Raw genomic sequence first — 20,077 nt, forward strand, 5'->3', positions numbered from 1 at the left:
ACCTTCCCTGCACAAAACCATGTTGCCTATCACTGATAAGCCCATTTTCTTCCAGGTGGGAATAGATCGTATCCCTCAGTATCTTCTCCAGCAGCTTCCCTACCACTGACGTCAGGCTCACCGGTCTATAATTACCTGGATTATCCCTGCTACCCTTCTTAAACAAGGGGACATTAGCAATTCTCCAGTCCTCCGGGACCTCACCCGTGTTTAAGGATGTTGCAAAGATATCTGTTAAGGCCCCAACTATTTCCTCTCTCGCTTCCCACAGTAACCTGGGATAGATCCCATCCGGACCTGGGGACTTGTCCACCTTAATGCCTTTTAGAATACCCAACACTTCCTCCCTCCTTATGCCGACTTGACCTAGAGCAATCAAACATCTGTCCCTAACCTCAACATCCGTCATGTCCCTCTCCTCGGTGAATACCGATGCAAAGTACTCGTTTAGAATCTCGCCCATTTTCTCTGACTCCACGCATAACTTTCCTCCTTTGTCCTTGAGTGGGCCAATCCTTTCTCTAGTTACCCTCTTGCTCCTTATATATGAATAAAAGGCTTTGGGATTTTCCTTAACCCTGTTTGCTAAAGATATTTCATGACCCCTTTTAGCCCTCTTGATTCCTCGTTTCAGATTGTGCCTACAATCCCGATATTCTTTCAAAGCTTCGTCTTTCTGCAGCCGCCTAGACCTTACGTATGCTTCCTTTTTCCTCTTAGCTAGTTTCACAATTTCACCTGTCATCCATGGTTCCCTAATCTTGCCATTTTTACCCCTCATTTTCACAGGAACATGTCTCTCCTGCACGCTAATCAACCTCTCTTTAAAAGCCTCCCACATATCAAATGTGGATTTACCTTCAAACAGCTGCTCCCAATCTACATTCCCCAGCTCCTGCCGAATTTTGGTATAGTTGGCCTTCCCCCAATTTAGCACTCTTCCTTTAGGACCACTCTCGTCTTTGTCCATGAGTATTCTAAAACTTACGGAATTGTGATCACTATTCCAAAAGTAGTCCCCTACTGAAACGTCAACCACCTGGCCCGGCTCATTTCCCAACACCAGGTCCAGTATGGGCCCTTCCCGAGTTGGACTATTTACATACTGCTCTAGAAAACCCTCCTGGATGCAGGCAGAGTTCTGGATGACCTCAAGTTTACAAAGGGTAGAATGTGAGAGACCAGTCAGGAGAGCATTGGAATAGTCAAGCCTCAAGGTGACAAAGGAATGAATGAGGACTTCAGCAGATGAGCTGAGAGGGGAGCAGTCAAGCAATGATACAGAGGTGGAAATTAGCAGTCTTAGTGAGAACACAAATGTGTCCAGAAGCTCATTTCAGGGTTAAATATACCAAGGTGACAAACAGTCTGGTTTAGTCTCCAACTGCCAAGGAGAAGGATGGAGTCAGTAACTATGGAATAGGAACAGAACATAAATAAAGTAAAAGCAAAATACTGCGGATGCCGGAAATCTGAAATAAAAACAAAAAATGCTGGAACCACTCAGCAGGTCTGGCAGCATCTGTGGAAAGAGAAGCAGAGTTAACGTTTCGGGTCAGTGACCCTTCTTCGGAACTGACAAATATTAAAAATGTCACAGGTTATAAGCAAGTGAGGTGGGGGTGGGGCAAGAGATAACAAAGGAGAAGGTGTAGATTGGACAAGGCCACATAGCTGACCAAAAGGTCATGGAGCAAAGGCAAACAATATGTTAATAGTGTGTTAAAAGACAAAGCATTAGTACAGAATAGGTGTTAACGGACTGAATATTGAACAGCAGCAAGTGCAAACATGAAAAAAAAACAGTGGGTAAGCAAACTGAACAAACGAAGATGAAATGAAATAAATGCAAAAAAAGGTTGTAAAAAATGGTTGTAAAAAATGTAAAAAAGAAAAAAAGAAAAAACAACTAAAAATGAAAGTAAAATGTCATGCTCTGAAATTATTGAACTCAATGTTCAGTCCGGCAGGCTGTAGTGTGCCTAATCGGTAGATGAGATACTGTTCCTTGAGCTTGCATTGATCACTGGAACGCCGCAGCAATCCCAGGACAGAGATGTGAGCATAAGAGCAGGGGGGAGTGTTGAAATGGCAAGCAACCGGAAGCTCAGGGTCCTGCTTGCGGACTGAGCAGAGGTATTCCGCAAAGCGGTCACCCAGTCTGCGCTTGGTCTCCCCAATGTCGAGGAGACCACATTGTGAGCAGCGAATACAGTATACTACATTGAAAGAAGTACAAGTAAATCGCTGCTTCACCTGAAAGGAGTGTTTGGGGCCTGGGATAGTGAGGAGAGAGGAGGTAAATGGGCAGGTATTACACCTCCTGCAATTGCAGGGGAAGGTGCCATGGGACGGGGACGAGGTGGTTGGGGGGAGGGGTAATGGAGGAGTGGACCAGGGTGTCGCGGAGGGAACGATCCCTTCGGAATGCTGACAGGGGAAGATGAGTTTGGTAGTGGCATCACGCTGGAGGTGGCGGAAATGGTGGAGGATATGGAGGCTGATGGGGTGGAAAGTGAGGACAAGGGGAACCCTGTCACGGTTCTGGGAGGGAGGGGAAGGGTTGAGGGCAGAGGTACGGGAAATGGGCCGGACACGGTTGAGGGCCCTGTCAACAACAGTGGGGGGGGGAATCCTCAGTTGAGGAAAAAGGTCATACCAGAAGCACCGTCATGGAAGGTAGCATCATCAGAGCAGATGCATCGAAGACGGAGAAACTGGGAGAATGGAATGGAGTCCTTACAGGAGGTGGGGTGTGAAGAAGTGTAGTCGAGGCAGCTGTGGGAGTCGGTGGGCTTATAATGGATATTAGTGGACAACCTATCCCCAGAGATGGAGACAGATAAGTCGAGGAAGGGAAGGGAAGTGTCAGAGATGGACCAGGTAAAGGTGAGAGAAGGGTGGAAATTGGAAGTAAAGTTGATAAAGTTTTCCAGTTCGGGGCGGGAACAGAAAACGGCACCGATACAGTCATCAATGTACCGGAAAAAGAGTTGGGGGAGGGGGCCTGAGTAGGACTGGAACAAAGAATGCTCGACATATCCCACAAAAAGACAGGCATAACTAGGACCCATGCGGGTACCCATTGCGACACCTTTTACTTGAAAGAAGTGCGTGGAGTTGAAGGAGAAGTTGTTCAATGTGAGAACAAGTTCAGCCAGGCGGAGGAGGGTGTTGGCGGATGGGGACTGGTTGGGCCTCTGTTCCAGGAAGAAGCGGAGAGCCCTTAAACCATCCTGGTGGGGGATGGAGATGTAGAGCGATTGGACGTCCATAGTGAAGAGGAGGCGGTTGGGACCAGGAAAATGGAAATTGTCAAAATGACATAGGGCGTTAGAAGAGTCACGGATGTAGGTGGGAAGAGACTGGACCAGCAGAGAAAAGATAGAGCCAAGATAGGAAGAAATAAGTTCAGTGGGGCAGGAGCAGGCTGACACAATGGGTCTGCCGGGTTAGTCCCGTTTGTGGATTTTGGGAAGGAGGTAGAAGCGGGCTGTCCGGGGTTGTGGGATTATGAGGTTGGAAGCTGTAGGGGGAAGATCTCCAGAGGAGATGAGGTCAGTGACAGTCCTTTGGACGGTGGCTTGATGTTCGGTGGTGGGGTCATGGTCCAGAGGGAGGTAGGAAGAAGTGTCTGATTTGGCGTTGAGCTTCTGCAAGGTAGAGGTTGGTACGCCATACAACAACAGCACCACCCTTGTCTGCAGGTTTGATGACCATGTCGGGGTTAGACCCGAGAGAACGGAGTGCCTCAAGTTCAGAGGGGGACAGGTTGGAGTGAGTGAGGGGGGCAGAGATAAAGTAAATGACTTTTCATTTACCTCACTAATTTGTGAGCCCTTGCTGCACATATTAACTGCTACGTTTTCTACATTTTAACTACAGTTCAAAAATAATGAATTGGCTGTAAAGTACTGGACATTAAAAAAACATCCAGAGGTCTTGCTTTACACTAGTTACCTCTTGAATTAGTTCTGATAAAAGGTCACGTTAACTCGGCTTCTCTCTCCACAGATGTTGCCTGATATGCTGAGCATTTTCATTCCTGTTTTTATTTCAGATGTCCAGCATCTGCAGTATTTTGCTTTTACCTCTCTAACGCTCTTCAATGTTGGTATAAGATCATCGACCTGTAACGTTAAATATTTCTCCCCCTACAGACACTGCCACACCTGCTAAGTATTTCCAGCATTTACAGTTTTTTTAAAATAAAAAATACAATCCTTTAAAGGCCCGGGTGTAAAATGAACCATTTCTTCAAAGTTGACATCTTTTCCTGGACCAGTCTCTAACTGACGCACAGAAATACTCCTTATTCATTAAATCACGTTCCCAGCAGCATCTCACCCGCACATTTCTGTTAAGCCGAGCCGGCGTCACAATAAATCTGTACCACAAACTCAACAGTTTACGAGGGACACAAACAGCCATCTCTTCATCAATTCAAACTCCTCGAACTTTATTAACAATCCGCCTGACAGTCTCTACTGCCTCCGTCCCGTGACCAGATCGGTCACGTGTGGCTCGCTAGCCAGTCCGTCCCATCGTGGCGCGTGTTCCTCTGTCTCCTGGGGGTCATGTGGGGTAGGCTGTGATGACGTAAGACTGCGGAGGTCAGTTGTTGTTGTGTCGGCGATGTGGTCGTTGGTGCCGTTGTGTTCGGCTGGAGGTATTGCATAATTTGTTTATGGTCTCCGTTTGTTGTTTGTGTTATTTACACCGGTGTTAAGGACCCGGATGGTTGATTCGTGCACGAGCAGACCGAGAATAACGTGCGCCTTGTCTGCAGCGCAAAATAACCCGGGCGGTGCGAACGAGTGTGTTCCTGTCGCCGCCCGTGGGGCCCAGGTCCTTTGACCAATGCGTTAGGCAGCTGGCTATGTGGTTGGGAGGAAACTGAATGGAGGTCGGTTTTGAAAGGCCATTAGGCTGGGCAGGAGGGATAAAGTCCATCTGGCGTTGATGAGTTATATAATCTGTGGGATGGAGAAACCTACTCAGAGGATATGGAATAAGAACACACGAACAGGAGCAGGCCATTCAGCCCCATGAGCCAGTTATGTCATTTAAAGAGATCTTGATTGATCTGTATCCCAACACCATCCACCCACCTCTGCTGTCAGGACCACAAGAAATGGGAGCAGCAGTAGACCCATGGAGCCTGCTCTGCTATTTAATATAATCATGGCTGATCTTTGGGCTTCAATTCCACTTTCCTGCTTGCTCGCTTGATTCCCTGAGAGACCAAAAATCTGTCTATCCCAGCCTTAACATAATTCAATGATGGAGCATCCACAACCCTTTGGGGTGGAGAATTCCAAAGATTTAGACACTTTGAGTGAAGTAATTTCTCAGTCCTAAATGATTGGCCCCTTATCCTGAGATTGTACCCTGTGTTTTAAATTTTCCAACCAGCAAAAACAATCTCTCAGCATCTACCCTATCCAGCTCCTTCAAAGTCTTGTATGTTTCAATGAGATTGCCTCTCATTGTTCTAAACTCCAGTTAATATGGCCCAGTTTACTCAGCCTCTCATCATAGGACAACCCTCTCAACCCAGGGACTAATTTTGTGAAACAAAAACAAGAAATGCTGGATTCACTCAGCAGGTCTGGCAGCATCTGTGGAAAGAGAAGCAGAGTTAACGTTTCGGGTCAGTGACCCTTCTTCGGAACTAATTTTGTGAACCTATGCTGTACTGCCTCCAATGCAAGTATAGCCTTCCTTAAATATAGAGACCAAAACTGCATACAGTATTCTAGATGTGGTCTCAGCAAAGCCCTGTACTATTATAGCAAGACTTTTTTCCTGTACTCCAATCCCCTTGCAATAAAGGCCAACATGCCAATTGTGTTCCTAATTGCTTGCTGTACCTGCCTGCTAACTTTCTGCATTCCTTGCAATGGAACATCCAAGTCTCTCAAACATCAACATTCACAAGTTTTACATCCTTTCAAAAAAATTCTGCTTTTCTGTTCTTATGACCAAAGTGAATAACTTCACACTTCCCTACATTATACTCCATCTGTCATCTTGTTGCCCACTCACCTAACCTGTCTATCTCTTTTCAGCCCCTCTGTGTCCTCCCCACAGCTTACCTTTCCACCTAGCTTTCATTCAGCAACACACTGAGATACATTACTCCTTGTCTCTTCATCTAAGTCATTTATATAGATGGTAAATAGCTGAGGCCTCAGCACTGATCCTTGCTGATCCCCTCATCACAGCCTGCCGATTTGAAAATGCCCAATTTATTCCCACTCTTTGCTTCCTGTCAGTTAACCAATCCTCTACATCCCCTAATACCCTTGGGTAGCAAGAATCTATCCATTCTAAGGAAGAAATAGCAGAACATTTAGAAAAACATAATACAATCAAAAAGAGTCAACATGGTTCTATGAAGGGGAAATCATGTTTGACAAATTTGTTAAAGTTCTTTGAGGATATGGTTGTGGTTGTTGCAGGTCAGTCATCTGAGCTCCAGGACATCACTGCAGGAGTTCCTCAGGGTAGTGTCCTAGGCACAACCATCTTCAGCTGCTTCATCAATGACCTTGTTGCATTCATAAGGTCAGAAGTGGGGATGTTCGCTGATGATTGCACAATGTTCAGCACCATTCGTGACTCCTCAGATACTGAAGCAGTCCGTGTAGAAATGCAGCAAGACCTGGACAATATCCAGGCTTGGGCTGATAAGTGGCAAGTAACATTCGCGCCACACAAGTGCCAGGCAATGACCATCAACAGCAAGAGAGAATCTAATCATTTCTCCTTGACATTCATTGGCATTACCATTGCTGAATCCCCCACGATCAACATCCTAGGGGCTACCATTGACCAAAAACTGAACTGGAGTAGTCATATAAATACCGTGGCTACAAAAGCAGGTCAGAGGCTAGGAATCCTACAGCGGGTAACTCACCTCCTGACTCCCCAAAGCCTGTCCACCATCGACAAGGCACAAGTCAGGAGTGTGATGGAATACTCTCCACTTGCCTGGATGGGTGCAGCTCCTACAACACTCAAGAAGCTCGACACCTTCCAGGACAAAGCAGCCCGCTTGATTGGCACCCCATCCACAAATATTTATTCTCTCCACCACCGACGCACAATGGCAGCAGTGTGTACCATCTACAAAATGCACTGCAGCAATGCACCAAGGCTTCTTAGACAGCACCTTCCAAACCAGCAACCTCTACCAACTAGAAGGACAAAGGCAGCAACTGCATGGGAACACCACCACCTTGCACGTTCCCCTCCAAGTCACACACCATCCTGACTTGGAGCTATATCGCCATTTCTTCACTGTCGCTGGGTCAAAATCCTGTTACTTCCTTCCAAACAGCACTGTGAGTGTACATGCCTCACATGGACTGCAGCGATTCAAGAACGAAGCTCACCACCACCTACTGAAGGGCAATTAGGGATGGGCAATAAATGCTGGCCTAGCCCGCAATGCCCACATCCCATGCATGAATAAAAAATAGCAGAGTGGATAAAGGGGAACCGGTAGATGTGGTGTATTTGGATTTTCAGAAGGCGTTCGATAAGGTGCCACATAAAAGGTTATCGCACAAAATAAGAGCTCTGGGTATTGAGGGTAATGTGTTGGCCTGGATTGAGGATTGGCTTTTTTTTAATTCATTCATGGGATGTGGGCGTCACTGGCCACACCAGCATTTATTGCCCATCCCTAATTGCCCTTGAGAAGGTGGTGGTGAGCTGCCTTCTTGAACCGCTGCAGTCCATTTGGGGTAGGTATACCCACAGTGCTGTTAGGAAAGGATTTCCAGCATTTTGACCCAGCAACAGTGAAGGAACGGAGATATAGTTCCAAGTCAGGGTGGTGTGTGACTTGGAGGGAAACTTGCAGGTGGTGGTGTTCCCATGCATTTGCTGACCTTGTCCTTCTAGTTGGTAGAGGTCGCAGGTTTGGAAGTTGCTGTCTAAGGAGCCTTGGTGCATTGCTGCAGTGCATCTTGTAGATGGTACACACTGCTGCCAATGTGCTTCGGTGGTGGAGGGAGTGAATGTTTGTAGTTGGTGTGCCAATCAAGCGGGCTGCTTTGTCCTGGATGGTGTTGAGCTTCCTGAGTGTTGTTGGAGCTGCACCCATCCAGACAAGTGGAGAGTATTCCATCACACTCCTGACTTGTGCTTGGTGAGTCAGGAGGTGAGTTACTTGCCTCAGGATTCCTAGCCTCTGACCCGCTCTTCTAGTCACGGTAGGTATATGGCTACTCCAGTTCAGTTTCTGGGCAATGGTAGCCCCTAGGATGTTGGTAGTGGGGGATTCAGTGATGGTAATGCCATTGAATGTCAAGGGGAGATGGTTAGATTCTCTCTTGTTGGAGATGGTCATTGCCTGGCACTTGTGTGGCGCGAATGTTACTTGCCACTTAACAGCCCAAGCCTGGATATGGTCCAGGTCTTGCTGCATTTCTACACGGACTGCTTCAGTATCTGAGGAGTCATGAATGGTGCTGAACGTTGTACAATCATCAGCGAACATCCCCACTTCTGACCTTATGATTGAAGGAAGGTCATTGATGAAGCAGCTGAAGATGGTTGTGCCTGGGACACTACCCTGAGGAACTCCTGTAGTCATGTCCTGGAGCTCAGCTGATTGACCTCGAACAACTGCAACCATCTTCCTTTGTGCGCTAGGTATGATTCCAGCCAGCAGAGGGTTTTCCTCCTGATTCCCATTGACGTCAGTTTTGCTCGGCCATACTCGGTCAAATGCTGCCTTGATGTCAAGAGCAGTCACTCTCACCTCACCTCTTGAGTTCAGCTCTTTTGTCCATGTTTGAAGCAAGGCTGTAATGAGGTCAGGAGCTGAGTGGCCCTGGAGGAACCCAAACTGAGCGTCACTGAGCATGTTATTGCTAAGCAAGTGCCGCTGATGGCACTGTTGATGACACCTTCCATCACTTTACTGCTGATTGAGAGTAGGCTGATGGGGCGGTAATTGGCCGGGTTGGACTTGTCCTGCTTGGACTTGTCCTGCTTTTTGAGTACAGGACATAGCTGGGCAATTTTCCACATTGCTGGGTAGATGCCAGTGTTGTAGCTGTACTGGAACTCCTTAGCTAAGGGCGCGGCAAGTTCTGGAGCACAGGTCTTCAGTTCTATTGCTGAAATATTGTCAGGGGGCAAAGCCTTTGCAGTATCCAGTGCCCAGTCGTTTCTTGATATCACGCGGAGTGAATCGAATTGGCTGAAGTCTGGCATCTGTGATGCTGGGGACTTCAGGAGGAGGCCGCGATGGATCATCAACTCGGCACTTCTGGCTGAAGATTGTTGCAAATGCTTCAGCTTATCTTTCGCACTGATGTGCGGGGCTCCCCCATCATTGAGGATGGGGATATTTGTGGAGCCACCTCCTCCAGTTAGTTGTATAATTGTCCACCACCATTCACAGCTGGATGTGGCATGACTGCAGAGCTTAGATCTGATCCATTGGTTATGGGATCGCTTAGCTCTGTCTGTCGCACGCTGCTTATGCAGTTTGGCACGCCGATAGTACTGTGTTGTTGCTTCACTAGGTTGACACCTCATTTTGAAGTATGCCTGGTGCTGCTCCTGGCATGCAGTCCTGCACTCTTCATTGAACCAGGGTTGGTCTCCTGGCTTGATGATAATGGTAGAGTGGGGGATATACCAGGCCATGAGGTTACAGATTGTGGTTGAGTACAATTCTGCTGCTGCTGATGGCCCAGAGCTCCTCATGGATGCCCAGTTTTGCATTGCTAGATCTGTTCGAAATCTATCCCATTTAGCACGGTGGTAGTGCTACACTATACGATGGAGGGTATCTTCAATGTGAAGGCAGGACTTCGTCTCCACAAGGACTGTGTGGTGGTGACTCCTACCAATACTGACATGGACAGATGCAGCTGCAGCAGGCAGATTGGTGAAGATGCGGTCAAATATGTTTTCCCCTCTTGTTGGTTCCCTCACCACCTGCTGTATACCCAGTCCAGCAGCTATGTCCTTTAGGACTCGGCCAGGTCGGTCAGTAGTGGTGCTACTGAGCCACTCTTGGTGATGAACATTAAAGTCCCCCACCCAGAATACATTCTGTGCCTTCGCCATCCTCAGTGCTTCTTTCAAGTGCTGTTTAACATGGAGGAGTACTGACTCATCAGCTGAGGGAGGGCGGTAGGTGGTAATCAGCAGGCGATGCCAAGAGACTTCATGGGGACGGGACATACCCGGGGATGGTGATGGCAGTGTCTGGGACATTGTATGTCAGGTATGATTCAGTGAATATGACTGTGTCAGGCTGTTGCTTGACTAGTCTGTGGGACAGCTGTCGCAACTTTGGCACAAGCCCCCATATGTTAGTAAGGAGGACTTTGCAGGGTTGACAGGGCTGGGTTTGCCATTGTCTTTCCGGTGCCGAGGTCGATGCCGGGTGGTCTGTCCGGTTTCATTTCTTTTTATTGAGTTTGTAGTGGTTATATACAACTGAGTGGCTTGCTAGGCCATTTCAGAGGGCATGTAAGAGTCAACCACATTGCTGTGGCTCTGGAGTCACATGTTGGCCAGACTAATCGACAGTGGTTTCATGGCCATTATTAGACTAGCTTTTTAATTACAGATTTATTAATTGAATTCAAATTCCACCTTCTGCTGTGCCACAAGGATCGGTCCTGGGTCTTCAACTATTTACATATTAATGACTTGGAGGAAGGGACAGAGTGCAGTGTATCCAAATTTGCTGACGATACAAAAATAGGTGGGAAGGCAGGTTGTGATGAGGACACAAATAATCTGTAAAAGGATATAAATAGGTTAAGTGAATGGGCAAAAACTTGGCAGATGGAGTTCAGTGTGGGGAAAGTGTGAGATCAACCACTTTGGTAGGAAGGTTAAAAAGGCAGATTATTATTTAGATGGAGAAAGACTACAAAATATTGCAGTACAGAGGGATCTGGGTGTTCTTGTACATGAAACACAAAAAGTCAGCATGCAAGTGCAGCAAGTAATTAGGAAGGCAAATGGCATTTTGGCCTTTATTGCTAGGGGGTTAGAGTTTGTCTTGTTACAACTGTACTGGGTGTTGGTGAGGCCACACCTGGAGTACTGTGTACTGTTTTGGTCCCCGTATTTAAGGAAGGATATACTAGCATTGGAGGCAGTTCAGAAAAGGTTCACTAGGCTGATTCCTGGGATGAAGGGGCTGTCTTATCAAGAATGGCTAAACAGGTCAGGCCTTTATTCATTGGAGTTTCGAAGAATGAGAGGTGATCTTATTGAAACATATAAGATTCTAAGGGGACTTGGCAGGGTAGATGTTGAGAATATGTTTCCACTGGTGGGGGAATCTCAAACTAGGAGACATAGTTACAGAATAAGGGGTCGCACATTTAAAACTGAGATGTGAAGGAATTTCTTCTCTCAGAGGATGGTGAATCTCTGGAATTCTCTGCCTTAGAGTTGTGGAGGCTTGGTCAGTAAATGTATTTAAGGAGGAGGTAGATAGATTTTTAAATTCTCAGTGAGTGGAGGGTTATGCAGAACAGGCCTGAAAGAGGAGTTGAGGCAACAGGCCTGAAAGAGGAGTTGAGGCCTGGGACAGATCAGCCATGATCTTATTGAATGGCGGTGCAGGCTTGAGGGGCTGAATGGCCTATTCCTGCTCCTATTTCTTATGTTCTTAAAATTTAAAATTATTAATTGAGCTAGCTGAAGAGTTGGGAATAATAGTGAAAGAGCAAAAGTAGTTTAAAGTAGTATACTTGGTGTTACCTCTTGAAGCAGATAAAAGTTATGTTATAATTGGTGCAAGGTTGCTATATTCATATCTTCATGCACAAAGCAATAGAAATAAAGTCAGGGAACCAGAGGGAGCAGTTAGATTGTAGGACTTTGATTTTACATCCTTTATGGAAACTTGGCTTCAGCCTGGCCAATTCTGGAAACTAAATAGTTTTGCTGTAAAGCTTTTGGGAGAAAGTGAAAAGGGGGAGGAGTGACCTTGTTAATGAAAAATGCTCTTGCAGCATGGAATGTTTTGCTACTGACCACAATTAAGTCAGAAACCACTGCAATTTTTATAGGAAAGTTCGATAAAAGTTGGAAAGAAAGTAAGATGCAAAGCTATAGAGTAAGAACTGGACAGTGGGATAAATTTTGGATTGCTTAAGCAAAGAGCCAGCAGCGATACAATGGGAGAATGGTTGCCTTCTGCTATAAAAGTCATGGGAGTCTGTGATGCTGATAGTTGTTACCTCAAAAAGGTGAACATTCTCCAACACTGACATTCTCCACTTTAATTAGCAAAAAAAGAAAGTTGTACACCGCTGAATAATTAGAAAGAAATTGATCATAAGATTCGTAGGTAATTTAGAGAGATTTGTGGTAGAGAGTTGTAGTAATAAAGATACGTCCAATAAGGAAGGATAAGTGCTGGAACTGCTTTGGGGTTACTGCACAGAAGGAGGCCATTCAGCCCGTCGTGTCTGTGTCGGCTCTCAAAGTTCAACTCACCAAGTCCCACTCCCCCGCCTTTTCCCTGTGGCCCTGCAATTTTTTTTTCTCTTCCGATAATTATCCAATTCTCTTTTCAGGGCCTCGATTGAATCCACCACACTCTCAGGCAGTGCATTCCAGGTCTGAACCACTTGCTGCGTAAAACAGTTTTTCCTCATGTCACTGTTCCTTTATTTTCCAATCACCTTAAATCGGTGTCCTCTGGTTCTCAATCCTTCCGCCAATGTTTCTCCCTGTCTGTTCTGTCCAGACCCTTCATGATTTTGAACACCTCTATTAAATCTCTTCATCTTTTCTTGTCTTCAAGGAGAACAGCCCCAGCTTTTCCTGTCTATCCACATAACTGAAGTTCCTTATCTCTGAAACCATTCTCATGAATCTTACCTGTACCCTCTCGAATGCCTTCACATCCTTCCTAAAGTATGGTGCCCAGAACTGGACACAGTACTCCGGTTGAGAACGATCCAGTATTTTGTACAGGTTCATTATCACTTCCTTGCTTTTATACTCTATCCCCTTATTTATAAAGCCCAGGATCCCGTATGTTTATTAAGCGCTTTCTCAACCTGCCCTGCCACCTTCAATGATATGTGCACATATGCTCCCAGGTCTCTATCCTCCTGCATCCCCTTTAGAATTGCGCCTTGTGTTTTTATTGCCTCTCCTTGCTCTTTGTACCAAAATTAATCACTTCACACTTCTTTGCATTAAATTTTATCTACCGTTTGTCCATCCATTCCACCAGCCTGTCTGTGTCCTGTTGGAATTTATCAGTATCATCCGAACAGTTCACAATACATCCAAGTTTTGTGTCATCCACAGATTTTGAAATCCTGCCCGGCATACCCAAGTCTAGGTCCTTAATATATATCAGGAAAAGCAGGGGTCTATTACCGCAACATACCTACCTCCAGTCCAAAAACAACTGTTCATCGCTGCTCTCTGTGTCCTGTCACTCAGCCAATTTCATATCCATGCTGCTACTGTACCTTTTATTCACGGGGCTCTAACCTTGCTGCCAAGCTTGTTATGTGGCACTTTATCAGATGCCTTTGGAAGTCTATATACACCACAGCAACCACATTACCCTCAACCCTCTCTGTTACCTCATCAAAAAGCCCTATCAAGTTAGTTAAGTTTCATAGAATCATCGAGAGATACAGCACTGAAACAGGCCCTTCGACCCACTGAGTCTGTGCTGACCAACAACCACCCATTTATACTAATCCTACATTAATCCCATATTACCTGACATCCCCACCTTCCCTCAATTCTCCTACCACCTACCTATACTAGGGGCAATTCACAATGGCCAATTTACTTATCAACCTGCAAGTATTTGACTGTGGGAGGAAACCGGAGCACCCAGCGGAAACCCACGATGTCACAGGGAGAACTTGCAAACTCCACACAGACAGTACCCTGAATTGAACCCGGGTCGCTGGAGCTGTGAGGCTGCGGTGCTAACCACTGTGCCGCCCCAAATCTGTGCTGGCTCCACATTTGTCTAAGTGCCTGTTAATTTTGTCCAGAATAATCGTTTCTGGAAGTTTTCCCACCACTAAGGTTAAACTGACTGCCCTTGCATCCTTTTTTGAACAAGCCTGTAACATTTGCAATTCTCCAGTCCTCTGAGAGCACCCCGTATGTAAAGAGGATTGGAAGATTATGGTCAGTGCCTCCGCAATTGCCACCCTTATTTCCCTCAGTATCCTCGGATGCATCTCATCCAGTCCTGGTGACTCATCAACTTGCAGTGCAGCCAGCCTACCTAATACCCCTTTTATTAATATTTAGCCCATCCAAGGTTTCAGCTATCTTCTCTTTCACTATGACTTGGGCAGCATCAATTGTTTACTTTTTAAAGATCAGTTATTATGCAAATAAATGTAGCAGTCAGTTTGGACAAAACTAGACCCTATAACAGCAAAAGAGATGAACAGTGAGCTGATCTGTTTTTAGTGATTTTGGTTGAGGGAGAAATGTTGCCCAGGAAACAAAGAGCTATTTGCTGTTTGATTAGTTGTCATGCAGACTCCCACCTGCCAAGAAAGAGGCATGTTAATTTTGTCATATGAACATTAATTTTAAACAGTTGCTGGAGCGAGGAAATAACTTGTTGAACAGATCAGCTGTTGCTGGAATAAACATTTACATACTAACTGACAGTGCTTGTGGAGATAAAGGACCATTCCCTGACACATTCAACCCACAATTGACTTTGATCACCAGACATTGAAGGTGAGGAAGCTCACATTCCAGGATGACTGCTAAGATTGCCGAATCCACAAACAGACGTGGTCAAACCAGCTAGTCACATGATTAACCTGCTGGGCAACCTGAGTTTTTTTGAATAGTACAGACAGTTTGAGAGAAAAAGCCTGTTTGCTCCTGGACTGAGAAGACCTGTCCTGTCTGCTCCTATCTCTTTCTCACAAGCCTCTGGACCCACTGAAGACACGTGAACCTCAAGAGAGAAAAGTCTCCTACATCAAACAAGGTTTAAGAAGAATACTGGGCCCCAACGAAAAACAAGACCTTACCTACAATCAAGGACTCTACAGCGAGCTCGAAGAACAGTAACCAAAACCATCTTCAGATAGTGCCTCAAACTTTTCCACTTTATTTCTTCTGCTCTTTTCTGTCTCTGTCTGCATGTGTGTTTATCGCATATGCATGCTAGCATGGGCGCGTCGTGTATTAATAAGCTTTAACCAAATTAGAGTTTAAGTTTAATAAAGTTCAACCTTCTTTAAACCTAATAAAACCTGTTTGGCTGGTTTCTTTGCCTTACAATTGAAAAGCAGTGAACAAGGATTCACAAAGGGGAAGTTAAAAAAACGGTGTGTTTAAAGTTAAACCCTGTTACGGTAAGACCAGGTGAAGGCTGAGGGGGAGCCCTAGATTCTTTTCTCACCTGATCGTAACAATGGTGCATTGGAATCCTGCAGACTGCACCTCAGTTTAATGTCTTATATAATGGACGCAACCTCCGACAATGCAGTACTCCCTCGATTTTGAGTTTTATATCAGCCTTTTATTTGTCCTCAAGTCTAAGCTTATATTGGGCTCTACTTTTAAAGGCACATGATAAATACAGTGGGGCTAATACAGAAGAAACCACAAAATACAGGCATTTTTGTTCGGAAAGGGAAATCAAAAGAAAACTCTGGATAATGTAGACTGAAAAGTTGTGGCTTTTATAAGCACAGAAATATAAAAACCGATTGTAAGAACTTCTACATGTATATAAAAAGAGTAGTTAAAGTCAACGTCGGTCCCTTAGAGGCGGAGAAGAGAAATTATCATGGGAAATGAGGAAGTGGCAGAGAAATTGAACAAATATTTTGTGTCTGTCTTCACTGTAGAAGACACAAGTTACATACCAGAAACAGGGTGGTAACTTGGGTCCTAATAAGAGTGAGGAAATTAAGGTAATTGATATCAGCAGAGAAAAACTAGAGAATTTAAGGGACCAAAATCCAACAAATCCCCAGGATCTGATGGCCTACATCCTAGTGTTCTGAAAGAGATAGCTGCAGAGATAGTAGATGCACTGTTTATGGTTTTCCAAAACTGCCTAGATTCTAGAACATTCCCAGTGGATTGGAAGTTATTCAAGAAAGGAGGGAAAGAGAAAAAAGGGCATTACAGGCTAGTTCACCTGACGTCAGTCGTCAGGAAAGTGCTGGAATCTATTATTAAGGAAGTCGTAACATTGTACTTAGAAAATCATAGTATGATCAGACAAAGTCAACTTGGTTTTACGAAAAGGAAATTGTATTTGATAAATTTATTAGCGTTTTTTGAGAATGTAACCAGTAGGGTAGATGAAGGAGAACCTATAGATCTAGTATACTTGGATTTCCAAAAGTTTTTCGATAAGGTGCCATACAAAAGGTTAATATGCAAGATAAGGGCTCATGGATTTGGGGGTATTCGCATTAATAGATAATTGGTTAAGGGACAGGAATCAGAGGGTAGGGATAAACAGGGCATTTTCAAGTTTGCAGGCTGTGACTAGGGGAGTGCCGCAAGGATCAGTGCTGGGGCTCAGCTATTTGCAATTTATATTAATGACTTAGACAAAGAGACAGAGAGTAATGTATCTAAGTTTACTAACAATACAAAGCTAGGTGGGAATGCAAGCTATGAGGAGGACACAGAGGCTGCAAAGAACATAGACAGGTTAGGTGAGTTGGCAACAAGGTGGCAGATGGAGTATGATGTGGGGAAATGAGAGGTTATTCACTTTGGTAGTAAGAATAGAAAAGCAGAATATTTTTGAAAAGACATGAAACTAAATGTTGATGTTCAGAGGGATTTGGGTGTACTCGTACAAGGAACACAAAGTTATCATGGAAGTACAGCAAGCAGTTAGGAAGGCAAATGACATGTTGGCCTTTATTTCAAGGGGATTGGAGTACAAGAATAAAGAGTTCTTTCTACAACTGTACCGGGCTTTTCTGAGCCACACCTGGAGTACATTGTGCAGTTTTGATCTTGATATTTAAGGAAGAATATACTTTAATTGGAAGCAGTACAGCGAAGGTTCACTAGATTGCACCCTGGGATGAGAGGGTTGTCCTATGATGGGAGGCTGAGTAAATAGGTCCTTTTATTCTCTGGAGTTTAGAAGAATGAGAGGTGATTTCATTGAAACATACAAGGCTTGACAGGGTAGACACTGAAAGGTTGCTTCCCCTGGATGGGGAATCTAGAACATGGGGGCATGGGAGAAGGGGCTGATCATTTAGGACTGAGATGAGGAGAAGTTACATCACTCAAAGGGTTGTGAATCCTTGGAATTCTCTACCCCAGAGGGCTGTGGGTGCTCCATCATTGAATATGTTTAAGGCTGAGATAAACAGATTTTTCGTGTCTCAGGGAATCAAGAGTTATGGGGAGTGGCGGGAAAGTGGAGTTGAAGCCGAAGATCGGTCAAGATCGCATTGACTGGTGAAGCAGGCTCGTTGGGCCATATTGGCCTACTGCTGCTCCTATTTCTTATATTCTCATGTTAAAGGTAAAAATTCCCATAGGACTGGGACCACTTCGCGACAAAGGAAAAGTGGACTTGCTTAATAAATAGTTGTCTGAGTATCTACAAGTGGAAGGTAAAAGTTGGACTGCAGGAGTACCTGAGGAGAATATGGAAAAGTTACCACTGGCAATAGAAGTTCAAAAAGAAATTGGATTAAAATTGTTAATGGGTCTAAAAGTAGAAAAGTCACCAATCCTACGATTTTACATTTATGTCTACAAGTCCAACTGCATCTTAATAAGTTGAATAAAATTATAATTAAAAGTTCAGGTTAAAGATTTTTTAATGCAGCATATCTTTTTTTTTAAGTGTATGAATAGAAAATGATGGATTAAATTGCTGACCATAAATTACCACTTTAAATCCAATAATTATTTTTTAAATTTGATCTTTGAAATGTAGGTAGCAATGATAAAGCCATCTTTATTGCCCATTCCGAGCTACCTTGAGGTCATTGAGTCAATTGTGTAGTGGAAGACTGGAGTCCTATGTAAGCCCGATTATGGTGTTGTCAGAAACTATTATTATTGAAGGAAATACCTTGTTTATCTCTGTTGAATATATTTCCTGCAAGAATTGAAGTGCAACCAATAATGTTGATAATTTCCGAGTATGCACAGCTGTAGTTGATATTTTTCAGGATTATTATTAAGGTTGTCCTTCTAATTAAAGTCAGTAAACTCGAGTTCCACTTTCACCCATTGTTTTTGCACCTATTAATATTTTATTCATGTTCCAGAAGAACCCTACCGTTTGTTGGTTGGTATAGATTACGTAGTTGGTCGAAAGAATTGTGCAATCCTTCTACGTGATGATCAGTCCATTAGTCGTTCACATGCTGCACTTACAGTTAGTCTTCCTGCTGCAAATCTGGTGAGAAATCACTTTTCAATTTTACTTTTGTAGAATGCAATGGTACTACTTTCCTCTTGTTACACTCTTAAGTTGCTACTTACAATTTTATAATCATTACAGTTTGTTGAGCTTCATTAACCACCACTTTGGTCACTAATTGTCAGTTAAGTTTCAATTAAAAATTATCATTCAAATCGTTATTTGATAGTACAGAACTTGAGTTTTGCTGAAAATAGAGACGTTTTGTCGAAGCTTTTCATTTTCCACTCATCAGGACATTTCTCAAGAATAATGTAAGGGGAAGCAACAAATTTATACTGTATGAGATGAGTGCTAACTGTTTGACAAGTGGACTCTGGTTGAGGCTTTGCCATGGAGAATGCACCAGTTTATGGTGACTGACAGTTAACTGCCAAGCTTTGTTTGAAATTTAAACCAAGCAGCTTGACTCTGGTCAAGACATTTCCCTGAGGAATTAACCAGCGAATGGCCGTCACTTATTTTGTTTAGCTGAAACAGGCGCAATGTACATGTTCTTTCTGTCTGCAAAGAACAGGGCCCTGTCTATTAACATATGGAGCTTCCAGTATGTGCAAATGCGCTACATTGCGAGCTCGACTGACTATCTTTAATTGGTTGTCAGAGTAATTCCTAGCACACAGAGGATTATTTAGCAAATGTTGTCCAATTGCAGAATCACATCTAATGTTGGGAACTGTGTTTTGAGTCTTGCAAGCTCGGGCTGGTTGGATACGGCTTGTACCCGTTGCAGTTCCCTCAGTGTGCTAGGAATTATGCTTACAACCAATTTAAGATTGTCAGTCGGGCTCGTAGTGTGGCGCTTTTGCCCATACTGGAAGCTACATATATTAATACACAGGGCCCTGTTCTTTGCAGACAGAAAGAACATGTACACACATTATGCTTGTTTCAGCTAAACAAAATAAGTGACAGCCATTCGCTGGTTCATTCCTCAGGGCAATGCCTTGACCAATCAGAGTCAAGCTGCCTGGTTTATATTTCAAACTAAGCGTGGCAGTTAACTGTCAGTCACCATAAACTGGTGTATTCTCCATGGCAATGCCTCTACCAATCAGAGTCCACTTGCCAACTAATCAGCACACTCTTCTCATACAGCTTCCCCTTACATTGATATTCTTGTGAAATGTCCTGATGAGTGTAAGACGAAAAGCTTTGACAAAATGTCTCTCTTTTCAGCAATACTCAAGTTATCGTTCACTGCACTTCTATAGTTATGTACAGTTAAATAACACAGATTATATTTGCAATGTGTAGGAAGTAACTCCAAAAAATCCTGTTTTCCATTCAGTCCTTAACAAAACTAGATAAATGAAAGTTCTAGATTTAACAAAAAATGGCCTTGTACCTACAGTGAACACCTTTATAAATCAGGAAATCTGACATTTTGCTGTTGTGATAGAATGATGAACTCCACTACGGATTCAAATTGGAAAGAGAGAGTTGAAAAACACTTTTAGAAAACTGCTGTAGGCGAAAGTAATTTTCATTATTTCTTCGTCACTTTTGGAAAATAAGTAGAAATGTCTGTTCGAGACTATGCCTTCTGTTTGCGACAGATAACAGGTGCAGCCTAGGTGTATGGCTTATACAGTCTGTTGAATGAGGACCGAATAGAGACAGAAATGGAGCATAGAA

At 44.1% G+C, this 20,077-nt stretch overlaps 2 protein-coding genes across 6 annotated transcripts in view; one reads left to right on the forward strand and one right to left on the reverse strand.

The window, feature by feature from the left end:
• Positions 1–4,516, reverse strand: part of decr1 (2,4-dienoyl CoA reductase 1, mitochondrial) — a 59,715-nt gene extending 55,199 nt beyond the window's left edge. The window contains exon 1 of one of the 2 annotated variants that reach the window (XM_068031633.1): positions 4,354–4,516. In XM_068031633.1, coding sequence (XP_067887734.1) covers positions 4,354–4,431 — 78 coding nt within the window. In that variant the 5' untranslated portion in view covers positions 4,432–4,516. Of the gene's footprint in view, positions 1–4,347 lie in introns of both variants that reach the window. The other variant, XM_068031632.1, reaches the window with a different exon arrangement.
• A 3-nt stretch (positions 4,517–4,519) lies between these two features.
• The window catches only part of nbn (nibrin), a 92,057-nt gene continuing 76,499 nt past the window's right edge, over positions 4,520–20,077 (forward strand). Inside the window, exons 1-2 of one of the 4 annotated variants that reach the window (XM_068031631.1) lie at positions 4,520–4,669; positions 18,285–18,418. In XM_068031631.1, the coding sequence (XP_067887732.1) occupies positions 4,636–4,669; positions 18,285–18,418 (168 nt within the window). In that variant the 5' untranslated portion in view covers positions 4,520–4,635. The remainder of the gene's footprint in view (positions 4,670–18,284; positions 18,419–20,077) is intronic. The other 3 variants (XM_068031628.1, XM_068031629.1, XM_068031630.1) reach the window with 3 other exon arrangements.

The sequence above is a fragment of the Heterodontus francisci genome, chromosome 5, assembly GCF_036365525.1.
Source record: "Heterodontus francisci isolate sHetFra1 chromosome 5, sHetFra1.hap1, whole genome shotgun sequence".
Lineage (NCBI taxonomy): Eukaryota > Metazoa > Chordata > Chondrichthyes > Heterodontiformes > Heterodontidae > Heterodontus > Heterodontus francisci.